This window comes from Sander lucioperca, chromosome 10, assembly GCF_008315115.2.
Source record: "Sander lucioperca isolate FBNREF2018 chromosome 10, SLUC_FBN_1.2, whole genome shotgun sequence".
Classification (NCBI taxonomy): domain Eukaryota; kingdom Metazoa; phylum Chordata; class Actinopteri; order Perciformes; family Percidae; genus Sander; species Sander lucioperca.
In genome coordinates, this window is record NC_050182.1 from 22,823,526 (window position 1) to 22,842,476 (window position 18,951).

Consider the following 18,951-nt stretch of genomic DNA (forward strand, 5'->3'; position numbering starts at 1 on the left):
CCAGGGACTGTCTGGTGCCTGGACAGAATAGGAATGCATTTCTAAATAGATTTCCCTAAGACAAACTGAGCCTGTACAGAAAAGCAGGGACAGAATAGTCTCTAAAGGAACATCATGTAGTGCTTTCAAAGACCCTTATGGATGACTTGAGGTGTATTTAAAGGTGCTTTTACAGTTCCTACCAGGGAGAGGCTGCAGACCCTGATCTGGAAGTGTTTGTGGTCTGGGGGGTAACAGGATTATGGGATCACAGAGATAATATGTCCTGTCTGTTTCAAACAACACAAGTCCCATTTCCTTGGTGGCTATTTGAGTTAGTAGCCTACAGGTTAATTTCATGTGACACTTAAATAGGAAATCCCTTTAAGACAGTTATTACTTTAGGTCAAAACCTAAAACAGCCCACAGAGGGCGACATGGCCACACCAAGTGAGCTTTACATGCAGATCAGCACCAGTTGAATCTGACAGAGATTTAAAAACAAAAAATGGTATATTCATTTAATTCTATATTTTGTTATAGAAGGATGATGGCACCTGGCTCTAAATATCTTTTAATTTATGAATGAATTCAGGTGCATCAATTCTCCTTTTCAGCAAAAAATATTGAATAGTGGGGGGAGTAATATTCTGTTAATGTAAATGAGCACTTCAAGGTCTACAGATTCAAGCATGAGAATATGAGTAAAGTGTGCCGCTGGTTTACAAAGTGGAGCCTTAACAGTGTGCTCATGTTGATCAGGGCTTTCAGTGAGCAGCAGACTGTCAGAGGGGGGCGGGGTGAACACAGCTGACATCTTCAGACCACAGAGCTAGCTAACTGTTGCAGAAGCTCGCAGCATGTCAAGTGGGCAGGTAACAGTTAACTTCTCCACGAGTGGGGAAAAAAAGATGTTGAACTAAACAGAGTTGGGGGGAAAACAAAGCTGGATTCCCTGAGCGCATTTCAAATGACATCGACGGGATTATTTCTTGGAAGCAAGAAATTAAAATATGTAGGAGCTGTGCGTAAAAATCCACAAGATTCCTGCGAGGGGTAGATCGGAGGGAGGATTGTGCCAAAGTGCGACTTGAGGAGCAGCTTATTCATGCAAATTCATAAAATCATAGGCGTGCCTTTGGGCGATGGAGTCACAGCCGGAAAAACAAACCCCCTCCTGGATCATCAGAGAGCTTCAAAGACCGTGATGCGCAGCGTTAGGACGCATTGACAGTGTCACCGGGGCACCGGGGCAAATGTTTTAAAAGCAACGAGAAAAAGAAGAGAAAGTTAGGTCTCGTTTTCTACACGCTTGTTGACTGGCTGCACTTCTTCCTCAACACAACCACCAGCCCGACTGTCTGCTGCGACACTGGATCTCCAACCACAGGCTTACTTTACTGCGCAAACTGTTACGCACCGCTGCAACTCTCAATATTTGCCTTGGGTTATTCATATTTTTCTTCTTCTATGTGTTTACAGTCAATTCGGACGACTTTAGATACTAAGAATCCTGATGCGGATGAAGTTGCAGTCACCCTACGATAAAGAATTTGTGCGCAAAGACGCCATCACTGATTTGCTCCTATTTTGAGAAAACTATTTTTTTATTTTTATTTTTTTTATTTTATTTTATTGGAATCGCTGAGGACTCCCCCCGCCTCCCCCCTTTCACCATGTCAGAGGACGACAGTAGCTCCACCACCAGCAACATGTCTGACACCGAAGGCAGCAACGTTAGCGTCCTCCACTGGGAGCAAGTGCAGCGGCTGGACGCCATCCTGACGGAGACCATCCCGATCCACGGCCGGGGGAACTTCCCCACTCTGGAAATGCAGCCGCGGCAGATCGTGAAAGTGGTGCGGAGTCGGATGGAGGAGAAGCAGATCCACGTCCGGGACGTTCGGTTAAACGGCTCTGCAGCCAGCCACATCCTGCACGGGGATAGCGGACTGGGCTATAAGGACCTAGACCTCATATTTTGCGCAGATATGAAAGGTGAAAGTGATTTCCAGACTGTGAAGGACATAGTTTTGGACTGTCTCCTGGATTTTTTACCCGACTGTGTGAATAAAGAGAAAATAAGCCCGTTAACGTTAAAGGTACATGCACTCTGACAACTTTTTCCCTGCTTCAATTGTTTACTTTTAGAAATGTGATTAGAACTAATTGCATTTGCTTAACGGCCATCAACGTTGCGGGCGGCCTAATGTGCAATTATAGTTTAGTGATAGTAAAATGTGGGTTTTCTGTAGTTAAGAGGATTGAGTTAAACCAATTTGGAAGCTCAGCCACCTAAATCCCATATCCAAGTACATCTGGGTCAATGTACGCTAATAACACAATATTTATAACACAAAGCATGCAGCTGTAACTTATACATACAGATACATGTTTATTAAATATAAAACCTACTTGCACAATGCAAAATTAGGCCTAAATGTGCATGTGCATGGCTCTGTTGAAGTATTTACTGTACTTTTAAGGCTATCTACTTAATATTTATGTTCTTGCTTTCTCTCTCTCTCTCCCACACACACACACACACACACAGGAAGCCTATGTGCAGAAGATGGTGAAGGTGTGTAATGACTCAGACCGCTGGAGTCTCATCTCCCTCTCCAACAACCGGGGAAAGAATGTGGAGCTGAAGTTTGTGGACTCTCTTCGGCGGCAGTTTGAGTTCAGCGTGGACTCCTTTCAGATCAAACTGGACTCCCTGCTGCTGTTCTACGAGTGCTCCGAGAACCCAATGACCGAGACCTTCCACCCCACCATCATGGGCGAGAGTGTGTACGGCGACTTCAGCGAGGCCCTGGACCACCTACGTCACAAGTTCATCTGCACCCGGAACCCGGAGGAGATCCGAGGCGGGGGTCTGCTCAAGTACTGTCACCTGCTGGTGAGGGGTTTCCGCGCCGCCTCCGAGTCCGAGATGAAGTCTCTGCAGCGCTACATGTGCTCACGCTTCTTCATCGACTTCTCGGACATTGGCGAGCAGCAGCGTAAGCTGGAGTCCTATCTTCAAAACCACTTTGTAGGCCTGGAGGACCGCAAGTACGACTACCTGATGACCCTCCACGGAGTGGTCAACGAGAGCACGGTGTGCCTGATGGGACACGAGAGGCGGCAGACCTTAGGCCTCATAGCCATGCTGGCGGTGCGCGTTCTCGCCGAGCAGAACGTCATCCCCAATGTGGCTAATGTTACCTGTTACTACCAACCTGCTCCTTATGTGGCAGATGGCAACTTCAGTAACTACTACATAGCACAGGTTCAGCCGGTGTTTGCTTGCCAGCAGCATGCATACTCCACCTGGCTGCCCTGTAACTGAGTCAGCCCTGAGGAAAGGTGGAGGGAGAGAGTCTGAGCTGTTTAAACAGGAATGAGCAGCATACTCAAACCTGCCCAGTGTTTGACAGCTGCCGGAAAGAAAAAAAAAAAGGAGTCTTCTTTTTTAATGTTTTGCATCAAAGCTTGCGTTTTTGTTCATAAATTGAGAATGAACGGTTGGCTTTCACCTCGAGTACTTATTTCAATGTGAATATCTCACATTTTCTGATTTTAAAATGCCAACGTCAACTGATCCTGCCCAGGCCAACCAGGTTTGGGAAAGACTCATTTGGGTAGCTTGGCAATCAGGGCTAATTGCAAATGTGTGACGGCCTTTGAATGCGTGCAGCACAACTGTCATCAAAACTGTGCGAGACTGATTGAATCTGTCAAGAACTGATTAGCCAGCACGTTCCAACGGCAGAGCAAACAAACGGCTGCATCAGGGCCCTGACAGCTACTACACACACACACACACACACACACACACACACACACACACACACACACACACACACACACACACACACACTCACACACCTAGACTCTGCTGTATGCCAGCTTAACTGAGGCAAGACGCTGTTAAATTAGTTTGGAAAACAAACTGGCATCTCCGCCTTGCATTTGGATATATTATGGTTGTTTACAGACCAAAGATTTTTTTTGGATTGTTTCTAACATTAAAACCCTATTTTGATGGGGTGGTAAATAAACAAAACATGAAGCTATGTCTATTTGTATATGTGAACATACGTGTGTTTATAAGTGCCTATAAAAGAATGATTTTTGTGGATTAGCCCCACTGTGTTTATAGTCAGGCACCCAAGACAAATAGCACCCCAGAGGCTTGTGAATGTATACGTGAAATCATGCAGTCAGTGTTTGTATTTTTGGACGAAAAAGAGCACTATGCGTTAGTGTGGATTTTGCAGTAAAGTAGCATTCAAATGTGTGATCGAGGGATTGCTGCAAGATTCACATTTTTGTCGCGTGAGCATTTGGAAACTATATTCTATCTTCTGTGAGGGACGAACCAAACACGCTGTATTAGGGCTGGGTCTCGCCAGTGATTTCCAGAATCGATTCCGATTCACAGGGTTCCGATTCAATACATTTTCGATTCAATATTAATCAGGTTAAGGGATTTTCTGTTACGATACCAATTTTGCTTGGATATAAAATAGATTCTCACAGAATAACAGAAGGGGGGTCAATTCACCACATCCATGGTGAAAAGGCATACAATTAAAACATCGATTTCGGGATTTTATTTTTCACTATCAGATCGCTCAAACCAAAATCGATTTTAATTGGAGAATCGATTATTTGAACCCAGCCCTATGCTGTATGGCATGCCCCAAACCAATACAGGAATTGCACGTGTTATGAGAAAGGATGGCAAGCCTTTTTTAAATCATCAGCAACAAGGAAAATGTTTACTCGCACACAATTTTCTGTATATTTTGTACAGTGGTGCTTCTCTTTTTCTCATCTGAGAGAAAAAAAAAAACAATTTCTCAAGAATTATATAAGAGACAGAGAGAGAGGAAAGCCTGCATTCAGAGAGCTGCTGTCTGTTCCCTATGCTTCCCTCCTACGGCAGAAGGCTATTTGCAGAGACAGCTCAGATGATGAGACACTATGTAGCACCCTGGCAGGGAATTCCTCAGCTGCTGCTGAAGACCTTGAACTTAGCTGGGGTTGGGTCTGCAGAGTTCAGAAAATGTTGTGCCAAACATTTCATTGGCCCTGCTCATAGCCCTAAAGTAGAATAGGAGCAATATGTTGACGTAGGAAAAGATGCTGTGTTGATATAGAAGCTGGGGAGATAGACAGTAGGGGGAGAAAAAAGGAGAGAAAGGAAAAGGTAGTGGTTACAAGGCAGGAGGGAGAGTGAGTCAGTCGGTCTGGAGAGATGGGTGCAGCTGGTGATGGGGTTCATCCCTCTAGGGCTACCACGCGTTACTGTACAAACTGTCTCTGTTAGGGTCAGACTACAACGTACCGGACAGTTCTGCAGCTCTCCCCTTTTTTTGCAGGGAGATCAATCATTCTGTTATCAGCATTTGCTCTCGTTTTTTAATCAGGAGTGTTGATTTAAAAAAAAAGAGTGGAAACTGAAGAAAAATTGCATGCATTCACGCCAGCTTCAGGAGACTTTAAGTAACCTACATTTCATTTGTGAGGTTGCTTTAAATGATGCTTATTAATGTTTTTTTTTTTTTTTTTTCTGATTCATTCCACACCATTTTAAAGAACTGTGTACATATATGATTACATGCTTCAGCTTTTGCCAACTCACTTACTCCTTGCAAACTATACTGCAGCCTTTTCTGATTTCAGATTGAAAAAAAAAAATGAATGGTTACATTACAAGCATTAAAAGGTATTTTAGGCCCAGAAGACCAGCATCAACGCAACACTGCGTTGAAAAAAGACAAGTTCTCTGGCTGAAAAATCATTTCTTTTTCATCCTGATTCTGATAATCCACTCTTGGTTGTTTTATCTTCTCAGTGATTGTCCACGTCGATAGTATCTTTTGGACTGTGCAGGCAACGTATTGTCATTTTATACTCAGTGAAGTCCTAACAGCTGACTTGCTAGCTAGCTCCAGTCTGCCTGTCAGTTAGTGCTCGTGCCTGTCAGTTAGAGGTTGTGGGTTACTGCGTTGTCTTGTATGCGTCGTCTCAAATACCTGTTTCTGTTCATGCAGTCTTTTACAAATCACACTTTGAAAAAAAAAAAGACAGAAAAAGATCCTTATCTTGTATGTATATTTTTTAATGATTGTTATTTTTATAAATGTATCAGACACTGCGGGTGTTGCAGTGCTTTTGAATCTGTGATCGGGCTTCAGAGGATATGTTCTCAATAGCTTTTTTGCTATATTATGTCATGTGTCCAATGGGTCAAAAGGTTAAAGATGTTTTCATCAATAAAATATCTGAAAACCAGATTTGTCATGTCTCTCGTTTTTTTATTAGTTTGAGGTCTAGATCAAGTTGACTGCACTGGTTTGGTCCAGAAGGAAACCTGCCAAACATGAGGAAGTGCTCATTTATCGATATAATTCAGTTTGATTCTTTTTAAATGACAGTGAGCATGTCTCTTTTCATTGCCACTCAGACAGGTTCCCTGCCTACTCACTCAGAGAGGAAAATCCCTACCATGGCCTGCCGGGCCCAACGGGCCCAGCCAGAAACCCGTCCAGAACTGGCCTGCTGCTGCCAGAAAGAGCTGTTGTTGAATGTGAGGGGATTTGCATCCCCCAAAAAAAGAAACTTCAACGCTTTTGTAGAATGAATATATTTGCCTGCTCATCAAATTCTCTCTGTTAACAGCCCCCCCACCGGCAAGTCCAACTATCTCATGGCTGTCAGGCTGCAACAAAACTCCCCACAGCAGAGCTGACTGTCGCAGATAACAAACTGTCCTACTTGTAGAGGGATATGGAGAAGAGTGAATGCAGAATGAGTAAGACATGCAGGCCATGACACAGTGCTATTAATAGCAGACTTGATAAGAACATGATTGCTTTCACTCAAGCGCATTTACAGCTCATTAATCTGGGTCATCTGAAGGAATGATTGACAGGTTGAGGCTAAATGGAAATGCACATTAAGGCACATGCACAAACATTTGTTTTGTACCTTTGATTGGTTTTTCATAAAGGATAGGACATTTCTTCAAGTCTACCATAAAACAAGCATGCCCATATGTACGTTGAAAGAATGTATAAAATAGACTAGATAGGACTTGATTTGACTAACTCCGACTGCTGAAGCCCCATATTATCTTCAGCTGTGTATTTTTGCACAGAACGAGGACTGTGGATGTTGTCCCCCATTACTTATAATGAAATCACATCAGGAAGGGATTTTTAAAGGACACGAGAAAGTGAATGCAGCAACCACAAACACTTTGTACATGTGGACATGTGAGTATTGAGACAGACTAACAAATGTGAAACTATCCTTTAAAGTGTTCACATGATGACTGAGATGCAGGAATGTCATATTGTTGGATGGCTTCCTGAGTGACGCACCTATTTCTAGCATTTAAGATCTAAGATTTAAGATTTAAGATTTATAGATCTGCTTTTTTGATGTCTGGCATTTTTTTCATTTCATCGGTTTTATCATCAAGTTTTACCTTCGTATAGAAACATTATTCTTATTGCACCATAGCTTCCAGCCACCAATGGCAGCACAAACTAGAAAGCTATCAAGAGCATTTTAAGAGTCATGTGCCGTCTTTGATTTTACATGGACTCAGTTTTAAGGAATTCACCCTGACTCCATCAGTCACATTTGTTCAACTTAGGTGGGTTTATATTTTCAAATATCTGACACAAAAATTGCTTTAAAGCTGCAAAAATCAACATTATTATATCAAGAATTATCGCCTGACTCTACAGTTCTATTCAGCTGTACTGGGTTTTAAACTTCTTTCAGCTCATTGTTTTGGTTTAAAAGGACAGTTCACCCCAAATTAAAAATACATATTTTCCCTCTTACCTGTAGTGCTATTTATCAATCTAGATCGCTTTGGTGTGAGTTTCCCAGTGAGATATCGTCCGTTGAAATGTCTGCTTTCTCTCCAATATAATGAAACTAGTTGGCACTGTGCTTGTAGTACTCAAAGCGCCAAAAAATACATTTGAAAAACTCAACAGCAATGTGTCTTTCCAGTTACTGCTTGGCCGAAGAGGATGAGCCTCTCGTCCACGAGTACGCTTCCTTCTGCGCAGTGATTCGGTTGGCTGGTGTAGTTCGGTAGATAGAAACTAGTTCCTACATGAAACTGCTCACAACTAGGTCTGTGGGTTGTGTTGAGTAACTGGGTCATGACATCTGCAGAGACACATTGCTGTTGAGTTTTTCAAATGTATTTTTTGGCGCTTTGAGCACCACAAGCCGAGTGCAATCTAGTTCCATTATAATGGAGAGAAGGCAGACATCTGTGCGGCCAATATCTCCAACACTGGGAAACTCACACCAAAACAATTTAGACTGATAAATAGCACTACAGGTAAGAGGGAAAATATGTATTTTTGATTTGGCGGTGACTGTCCCTTTGAGCACCTGCAACTTTATTGTTTTTGTTCATTCTTAGTGCTCTCATTAGCCGCAGAAGGCAGCTGCTTTTGGCGTAATTTGCTCTGATAACCCACTCTTTAGCCTGCCTCTCTTAGTTATGCTATTATAACTCTAGACTGCTGAAGGACACAATGAGCTGCTCCCTCTTCTCTCTTTTCACTTGTCTCCTTTTGTGTGCATCTTAGTCCCAGAAATGCCTGTTACTAACCTAGCTCTGGGGAGTTTTCTCCCCGGAGTCCCTATGCTTCTTCTTCACCCAGAACATCGCCTTGGAATTGGGTGGCACCTACACCGGGGTCCTGGGTGCAGCTGACGCTATGGACTTACTACACCCTGCTACGCTCTGCGTTTCCCCGCAGTGTCCGACTGCGTCCTGCTGCGTCCAACCGCGTCCACCCAGGCTGCTGTGCCACACCACACCCCCTAACGCCCTGCTGTGCCCTACTATGACATGAACTACTACGACTACCATTGTGGTCACTGTTTCAGTATCTTTATTATGACTATTATTGCCACCATTCACCACTCCCCCAACCGGTGCCGTCAGACACCGCCTACCAAGAGTCTGGGTCTGTCCGAGGTTTCTTCCTAACAAAAAAGGGAGTTTTTCCTTGCCACTGTCGCAATAGCTACTGCTAATGCTTGCTCTTGAGGCAACCACTGTAATAGTTGGGGCTTCGTAAACTACAGAGTGTGGTCTAGACCTACTCTATCTGTAAAGTGTCTCGAGATAACTCTTGTTATGATTTGATACTATAAATAAAATTGAATTGAATTGAATTGAATTGTTCAGCACCAAATGGCAGACAAAGTTAGTGGCTCGTTGGTTAAGATAGTTGAGCATTTAGCCCCCCTCCCTTTATTTCCCTCAGGAGTTGGTTGGGACAAAAAACAGCGCTAAAAGTAAAGTAAATATTGGACACAACTATGAATGACTGCTTAAGGCGTTTTTCCATTACATGGTACCTGCTCTACTCGTCTTTTTTGGTTTTTCATTACGAAAAAAAGTCCCTGGTACCTGCTAACAGGTACTAACAGGTAACAGGTTCCACCTCCGTCGAGGTTCCAAGCGAGCTGAGGCGATACCAAAAGGTGATGTGAAAACCAGCAGACTACTGATTGGTCGGAGAGAATCGTCACTAATCACTGCGTCATCATTGCTAGCGACAAATGGGGGTGTCCTGAACAAACCCGCCATTTTTAAATAGTTTAGCCAGCGGAGTTGTTTTTGCTGCCTCCAGCTTCTTCTCTTCAAACTAAATTTTTCTTTTGGCTGTGGCAAACAGCCGAGAGTCAAAAACAACACACCTTCGACGTTCTGTGTATCACGGCAGTTTCCTGCGGCGTCGCTATGACGACCAGCCACGCTCGCCTCAGGCATGAGGCGGTACTAAATCTGCAATGGAAAATGGAGGACGGGGCACTGCGGCCGAGTCCAGCCGAGTAGAGTAGAGTAGAGCTGGTACTAGCAGTGGGTAAGCGCCATTACATCGCTCTGTGTCTGCTTGATGTGCAAAAAGGCAACGATTTGCTAACACATTCCATATTTTAACTTCATAAGGTAACATCTGTCAATGTTGTTTACAGCTTTGTTAGTGGCGGGTTTAAATGCCAGCATTCCAATCATTAGAGGCTAACGTCATCAATACATCATGGCTTAAAACTATTTAACATCAAAGTCGTCATCTTTACCTTTAACCAGCAGGAATGCTTTTGCTCACTATGTCTCATACCTGGTGCTGCTTCTGGTCTTAACCTTAATTTCAAGCGTGCCTTTACTTAATCCCTTCTTAAGAACCCTTCTCATTTGTGGTTTGCTGTAAAGAAGTCAGATTGATGTAACAACGGCGCCGAAGGGCCTACATCTCAAGTCCCTAATTTGAGATGCTGCATCAAACCAAATAGCCCTCTTAATTTCAGGGAGCTTTGATTTGAAAGTTTAAAGAGTGAGTTGCGAAAGACTCTTCCCGCAGTAGCCAGCTGGCAGCGGGTGATAGCTAAAGCCGACCACGGAGTGAATCCACACAGTATGTGCCAGTGAATGTCTTTATAATAACCTGTTTACCTTTGAGTAAACGGTCAGACACTTGTCATTCATCCTCCAGTTAGTTCCTCGTCCCTCCTGTTTGTCAGAGTGCTCAGCTGCTCTCTAATGGATTTTCCACTGCAAGGTTCTCCTTTTCCCCCTCTCTATTGCTGTGAAGAATTTTTTCCAGATGAAAGTTTTTATGGAATAAGAGGGAAGGGAGGCTGGCTGGATCAAACAGACTGGTTCAGAGTGTAGTCCGCTGGTGAGGAGGCCAATCTGACGTGTTGTCAATTTACAATGTGGCTTAGTTTCAGTAATAAGAAAATGTCATCATTATATTTTTTCACTTATTTAGGGAATGTGGGATAACACTGAACAGACAGCATGAGAGCAGCCCCCCCACAAATAGTAAGGAAACATTCATCATGCATGTTAACAGCCACGAGGGAGATACAGAGTCAGTGAGAGTCAACTGCAGGTCAAAGACAGCTGAAAGTGAAACATTATCAGAATCAGTGTGTGCCTCTGCACTCACCAGAGCCTCCAAACAACAAACTGCCTCAAACTCAAACTCAAACTGCAGACTCTTAAGTGGTCCTCGGGTCAAATTTGTCCCGTTTTCAAGACAATTGTTCATAAAATAGTTTTGCTCTTTTTGTTTGCTCTGTTTATGAATAAAAAAGCATCGGTTCATTTTGACCATGGGATATCCTGGCTAATATTTGACATATACCAGTCTGTTATAATCCAAAACAACTAATATAGGGGCAACAAAAGACTGGGAAAGTTGAGGAATGCTCAAAAAACACCTGTTTGGAACATTCAACAGGTGAACAGGTTAATTGGTCATGATATGGTATAAAAGGAGCATCCCCAAAAGGCTCAGTGGTTCACAAGCAAGGATGGGGCATGGTTCACCACTTTGTGAGAAGCTGCTTGAGCTGCTTGAACAGTTTAAGAACAGCGTTTCTCAACGTACAATTGCAAGGAATTTAGGGATTTCATCATCCACATTCCATAATATCATCAACAGATCCAGAGAATCTGGAGACATCTCTGCATGTAAGCAGCAAGGCCGAAAACCAACATTGAATGCCTGTGACCTTCGATCCCTCAGGCGGCACTGCATTAAAAACAGACATCATTATGTAAAGGATATTACCACGTGGGCTCAGGAACACAAGTTAAAGTTAAAACTCTACCATGCAAAGCGAAAGCCATGTATCAACAACACCCAGAAACGCCGCTGGCTTCTCTGGGCCCGAGCTCATCTGAGATGGACTGACGCAAAGTGGAAAATTGTGCTGTGGTCTGAAGAGTCCACATTTCAAATTGTTTTTGGAAATCATGGACGTCTGTCCTCTGGGCCAAAGAGGAAAAGGACCATCCAGATTGTTATCAGCGCAAAGTTCAAAAGCCAGCATCTGTGATGGTATGGGGGTGTGTTAGTGCCCATGGCATGGGTAACTTGCACATCTGTGAAGGCACCATTAATGCTGAAAGGTACATACAGGTTTTGGAGCAACATATGCTGCCATCCAAGCAACGTCTTTTTCGGGACATCCCTGCTTATTTCAGCAAGACGATGCCAAGCCACATTCTGCACGTGTTGCAACAGCGTGGCTTCGGAGTAAAGGAATGCGGGTACTAGACTGGCCTGCCAGCAGTCCAGACCTGTCTCCCATTGAAAATGTGTGGTGCACTATGAAGCGCAAAATACGACAACGGAGAATCCGGACTGTTGAGTTACTGAAGTCGTACATCAAGCAAGAACGGGAAAGAATTTCAACCTACAAAGCTTCAACAATTAGTGTCTCAGTTCCCAAATGCTTGTTGGGTTTTGTTAAAAGAAAAGGTGATGTAACACAGTGGTAAACATGTCCCTGTCCCAGCTTTTTTGGAACATGTTGCAGGCATTAAGTTCAAAATGAGTGAATATTTGCCAAAAAAAAACATGAAGTTGATCAGTTTGAACATTCAATATCTTGTCTTTGTAGTGTATTCAATTGAATATAGGTTGAAAAGGATTTGCAAATGATTGTATTCTGTTTTTCGTTATGTTTTACACAACGTTCCAATTTCATTGGAATTGGGGTTTGGAGTTGAAATGAGTTGGACTGAAGTTGGCTAAGAAGATGTAAGACAGAATTTGGTGATAAATTATACTTTTCTATCCTTTGTAAACAGGCAAACCAGAACGGGTCACTTTTTATTCGATAGGACATGTGCATGGTCGACGGGTATAAGACAATACAAGGTTTAGATCAAGGCTGAGAGCTTTTCTTTTTCATGCTGCCTTTAAAAAAAGTAATTAATTTCTTACTCCATACTGTACCTTTTATTCTTCTATTTCATACCTGTTTTATTCTATTTGAACTGGTTTTATATTCTCTTTAACGGATGTTTTAACTGCTCTTTAATGATTTAGGTAAAGCACTTTAAATTGCCTTGTTGCTGAAATGTGCTATAAAAATAAAGCTGCCTTGCCTTGCCTTGCCTCAAACTCACGTACATCACATTCCTTGCAGGCTCTTCAGGTTGAGCGATGCAACTTCAAATATAAATGACAATATCACTTATTGGAGCAGCAGTTCCATCTTAATAAACCATGTGTGGTAAAAAAAAACTGTCTTCTATACAATTGATAAGCAATACATGTTGCATACCTCGTACACAGCTGCAATTGTTTTCTCACAAAACCCTGTTTGTATGCAAATTGGATCTGACAATGTCACATATCTGAGAAACTGTGGATGGACATAACAGAGAAAAGCATTTCCTACATGGACATGAACATCATTCAACTGGATGATTACAGTTAGATTGGCAGTGATAGAAACTGTCGTGATAACGTCTGTGTTCTCTGAAAGGGATCTATAAAGAAGACACACACGTTTTGTGAGGCATTCATTGGAAACTCTAAAAGTCTGACACGGTTTGTGTTCTCAATATAAATAAGGCTGAGTTGTATGGCATTTTATCATGGCAATGCCACCAGCAGTAATGGATTACATTTTTTTTTTTTTTTTAATGTCATGATAACTTCTGCCTGATAAACTTTATTCTGTTTTATTACTGTAAGGGGTTGACAGCATAATGAACTCCCCAGGAATGAGCAAAAAACATACACTCTAACTTTTTCCATTTATCTGATTTCAGTCATTTGAATTATAATAAAAGGAATGTGAATGTTATTTTTCACTTTGCGTGAAAACAATCATTATAGACTAACAAAATAAAATTAAACATGAAACAAAGGTGTGATTGTAAGATTTTTTTTTTTTGATGAGACATATTGTTATTTAATCTTGCTGTATTCTCCACAGAAGAGGCAGAATTAAGAATGAAGATAAGGATGAAGAGGTATAAAGGTACTCTATTTTCACATATATGTAGCGAAAATTAATTCTCTGCATTTTAACCCATCCCTCAAGGGAGTAGTGGGCAGCCACTTTTACAGTGCCCAGGGACCAACTCCAGATCTGAGCCAGTGCCTTGATCAAGGGCACTGACTGGAGAACCTAGTACATGTTTTTGATGGTGGGGGAAACCTAAGCAGACCCATGCAGAACATGCAAAACTCCACACAGATTCAAACCCCGAACCTTCTTGCTGTGAGGCCACAGTGCTATCCACTGGGCCACCATGCCGCCAAAAAATGAAGCTGGTGATCATGATTAAGAGTAAAAATAAGCCTACTTTACATAATACACTTTGAAGCTGTACAGATCTGTACCAGGGCTGCAGTTATTTCCATTGTCGTTTAATTCTTTTCTTGATTAGTTATTTGGTCTATAAAATGTCAGAAAATTGTGAAAAATGTTGATCAGTGTTTTCCAAAGCACAAGATGATGTCCACACATTTCTTATTTTGTCCACAACATAAAGACATTCCGTTTACTGACACAGAGGACTGTACAATACTAGAAAATATTCACATTTAAGAAGCTGGAATCAGAGAATCTTTTCCCTTTTTTTCCCATAAAAAAATGACTCAAACTGATTAATCTATTAATCTTTGAAGCTCTTATCTGTACTTATTTAATGCTGTAAAATCATTTCACTTTTACTTTTCAGTTGTCATTTTCTGGAAATAAACACAGATTATTTAATATCTGGAAAAAATGGCATTTTATCTATAAATGTATTGAATGAGTCACATGAGAAATTATTTCCACTCTTTTAATAAAAAAATAGAATTGAATGAAAGATTTTGGCATTATTATGTTTTCTACTGTAACAGTGCTGGTTGTGTGGAGTGTGTGTGTTCAGAGCACATGTTGCCAGTGTGTTTAGTGTGTGTGTTCAGAGCACATGTTGCCAGTGTGTTTAGTGTGTGTTGTGGTTGTGTGTTGTTGAGAGCAGGCAGTTGCCACTACACAGGTCTCTCATATGATGTCTGCATTTGTGGGGCGGTCTATGTTAACCACTGTTGACAAGAGAGTTTGAAATGACTCCCTGTCACACAGCCACAGTAAACACCATTACATCCACATTAGCACATTATGCATGGACGGGTGTGCATCTGTGCATGACCGGTACATTTCTGTGGAAGAGAATTAGGGCTAGAGAGAAGGGAGGGTAGTACAATGAATTGGGTTTTGGTTATGAAAAACCTGAAGCTTTCTCATATGTCTGACGTGAAGTGTGCAACCTCATGTGATAGTAATTTCATCCTGTCATATTGCCAGTTTGATGTCAGTCACAGTCACAAACTGAGGTGGAGGGCTCTTGCATGGTGATTTGTGGGGTGAGAAGATGTGCTGCTGGCAGGGAGCCCACTTTCTTTGACGCCAGAAATAGGAGCTGCAGAAATCATGAAGCCAGAATGGAAGATATACAGTACACTCATTAAAAATAGTCTGAAATCTGAAATCACCCAGAGTGTGCACAGACAACTTGATTTAAATAGTTTTGAAAGCAAGACCAGGAATCTGAAATCTACAGCCATGCTAGCGGCTCTGTGTGAGGCTTTCTTTAGGCACAGCAGTGCTTTGAGCTCAGTGTGCTAACATGGTCACAATGACAATGCTAACATGCTGATGTTAGCAGGCAATATTTAACAAGTTTACCATCTAGTTTTGCTACCATGTGAGCATTTACGCCCCAAATACCTCTGAGGTATTTCGGGAGTAATTCATTTTTTCAGTCCAACTGAAATGAAATTTTAAAAAAAATTGCTCTGCTACAGCATACTATCTGTTCGGTAAATCACAAAAAATCTGAAAGAAATATGAGCATTTTTGGTTTCATGATGGTGCCATCCAATCCATCCAACAGTTGTCTAAATATTTCAACCTGGACCAAAGTGGTGGACCAACAGACCCACATTGCCTTCCATATAACCCCGACACTAACGTGGCTGAAGTTAAAGCCTTTGGTTTGAACTGAAATGACTCCTCAGATTGTTGTCGTGGTTGCACAGAACCTAGCAGAGCTGAAATGTTTCATCTTTATCTTCAGATATTTTATTCCATTTTATGGGCATTAAACTGTCGTGGTTTCTGTTGGCACTTAACATCAACCCATGAAAAGCTTTTTGACCCCTCTTTTGTAGCTGTCTTTCCCCTGAAACACATTACATCCTTGGCCCTGATGCAAGCTATTGCTTTGAATAGACCAACTGCTTTATGTGAAAATGCATTCTTTAAACCACTAATAGCCATAAAGCCTGTTTATATACTTGACTGCAAATTCCCAAATACTGATGAAATATAACACAATCTCCTTAGCCTTAGCAAACCATGTTGGGGTTCTGAAAGATATTTTAGGCTTCGAAAAAAGTTTTTTAACTCAAATTCAGTCTTGTCATCAATCCTATTTGGATCACCATACAATCGTGGTATTAGATAGAATACTACCATTTTATTATCACTTCTACTATCAACATATACCTTAAAATAGCCTTACATTTACAACAGGAGCAAATTAACTGAATGGGATCCAAGCAATTTGGAGTGTGTTTCCTCTGGCCCCAAATAACTAACACAACGTTTGCCAGGTAAACCGCAATATTCTGCTCTCAGAGACAAATGAAACCATTTTAGGATGGCTCATCAGTTGCTGAGGTAATAGACCTTTTTCACGGCAGACATGTTGACATGTCATAGTACAGGTGTATTCAAAACCATTAATGATGGCTGCATTCCACTTAGGAGAGGCCCTGGTATTGTGCATGCTGACTCACTGAAATAGCTTGCTGGGACACTTGATGGAATTGACCCATCGTTAAGGTTATCAATTTCAGCTGTGCTTTTCCTACTATGACAAGTCAAAATGTCTGCTGTGAAAAAGGTGTATAGGACCCAGATGGTAGAGCTGATATAAAAGCAAGGTAATTTCATACAAGGGCATTGTGAAAGGACTAGACACTTCTCCTAAAACCATACCGATATACGGCTATCCTATGTCTCCCCAATGAGATGATCCTCGTAAACTTGTATCAGTTCCTTAAAAAAAAATGTCATTACTTCTCAATTAAATCTGATTGGTAGGAGGAGAGTCTTGCGAGCAAGAAGAAATGCAACCCCCTGGCAGGAGAGATTAATTTTCTTTTGAAAGCTGCACAATGCAACTAGATGAGGTTGCCTGAGATTGAGCGCAGATTTGATTACATGCTATTATTGTTAAATGCTATTCTTACACGCAGGCACACACATATGCTACAACGCATACACATAGACAGATGCTCAATGTACTCGAGAAGCAGGTTTGTGTATACCTATAAGTGACGTTTGACGGAGTGTCATAAACTCGCAGACTAAAACTGTTGATTATGTCAAGAAAAAGTTGTTTTTCTTTTAGTCATATTTGCAAAAAAAGGGGAGTTCTACTAATATTGGTTTGTTAAAGGCCCAAATACTGAAAGGAATCACAATTTTGAAAAAGGCTTAGTTGCTTTCTTTTCCCAAAAGTGAATGGACCATTTTCTAGTCTTAATGACTACTCAAAGTGCTTTTACATAGTACAGGAACCATTCTCCTTTCACACACAGTGGCAGAGGCTGCCTCATCAGTTAAACATTTACACTCCAATGCACAACATCAGGGTTAACTCTGGGTTCAGTGACTTGCCCAAGGACACTTTGACATGGAACTGCAGGGCCAGGGATCGAACCACCAACCTTCTGAGTGGCAGGAGACCGCTCTACCACTGAGCCACAGTCACCCCAAACAGTGAGAAGAGAAGATTGAGATCATGCTCATGTGTGTGCATTATGTACAGAGCTGGCGTCACGAAGTGTTTAGTCTAGCTTAGCATAAAGACTGGAAACAGCTAGCCTAGCTCTGCTAAATTAAAAAATGCACCTACAATTCTAAAGCTGAATTATATACACATACATACAATGCATCTTGTTTGTTTAACCTGTACCTAAACTAAAATGTAAAACATTTTTTAAACCATTTGTGGTTTAACTTAACAGCAGTTTTAATGGTGGGGGGGACAGCCATCATGGAAAATTATTTGGTTATGTGACAAGGGCTGGGAAAATTGGCAGAGCAGGCAGCCAAGTTGACAGTACTCGGATCCAATGGAAATCACAATTGTCAGATTGACAGCATTCTAGCCCAATGGATCAAATCAATCAAACTTTATTTCTATTGCACATTTCATACAAGTTAAAGATGCAGTAGGTCCATCCATCCCTCCAACTTCATCCGCTTATCCGGTATCGGGTCGCGGGGGTAGCAGCTCCAGCAGGGGACCCCAAACTTCCCTTTCCCGAGCCACATTAACCAAGATGCAGTAGGTAAGACTTATAAAACTAACTTTCTGTCATATTTGCTGAAACTGACCCTATGTTCCAGTAGAACTACATGAAGCAGGTCATTTAAAAAACAAAATCCAGCTCCTCTGGCTCCACCTACAGCCTGGAGTGAGATTTACAAAAATCCACAGCTCCCTGTTCAGATGCACCAATCAGGGCCAGGGGGGGTGTCTAACTGTGTGTCAATCACTGCTCATGCACACGCATTCATTCTTCCTTGTGGGGGGAGGAGCTTTAGCGGAAAAGGGGGGAGGGACTGAGAAGTTGTCGATGTTCAAATTTTTTGGCTAAGTCCTGGATCTTCACAATCCTACCTACGGCACCTTTAATGTAACACAATGTGCTTCGTACAAAAGCGACATAAAATAAAACTTTGTTCAATGAAACGGAGTAAAATATATACAAAACATGTATAGAACACACACGCACGCAAGCACGCACCCAATGTGTTCCATATCATTGGGGCATGGACACAGAAAGCAGCCTCCCTGCTCTTGAGTTACAGAGAGGGATGGTTAAGAGACCGCTGCCTGTGGATCTGAAAAATCGGGTGGCAATCATATTTCAGGGGGGCCCGGTGCCACCCAATGCCCTCCTTCTAGCCCCGCCCCTGCTGCTCACTTCTCTATAGCTATAGCACATACTGTATTGCCAATTTGGTAAGTTAGCAAAGATGACAAGCATTAGCAAGATAGTGTTGAGGATACTGGAATTAAAAGAATATGCTGCTAACACAATACAT

The 18,951-nt window shown here is 42.0% G+C and overlaps 1 protein-coding gene across 1 annotated transcript; it reads left to right on the top strand.

The window, feature by feature from the left end:
* The first annotated feature begins 795 nt into the window (after positions 1-795).
* Positions 796-6,269, top strand: tent5aa (terminal nucleotidyltransferase 5Aa). The gene is made up of 2 exons (XM_031322790.2): positions 796-2,081; positions 2,534-6,269. The coding sequence occupies exons 1-2, from the start codon at positions 1,656-1,658 to the stop codon at positions 3,311-3,313; spliced, it is 1,206 nt and encodes a 401-aa protein (XP_031178650.1). The 5' UTR covers positions 796-1,655; the 3' UTR covers positions 3,314-6,269.
* The last annotated feature ends 12,682 nt before the right edge of the window (positions 6,270-18,951 follow it).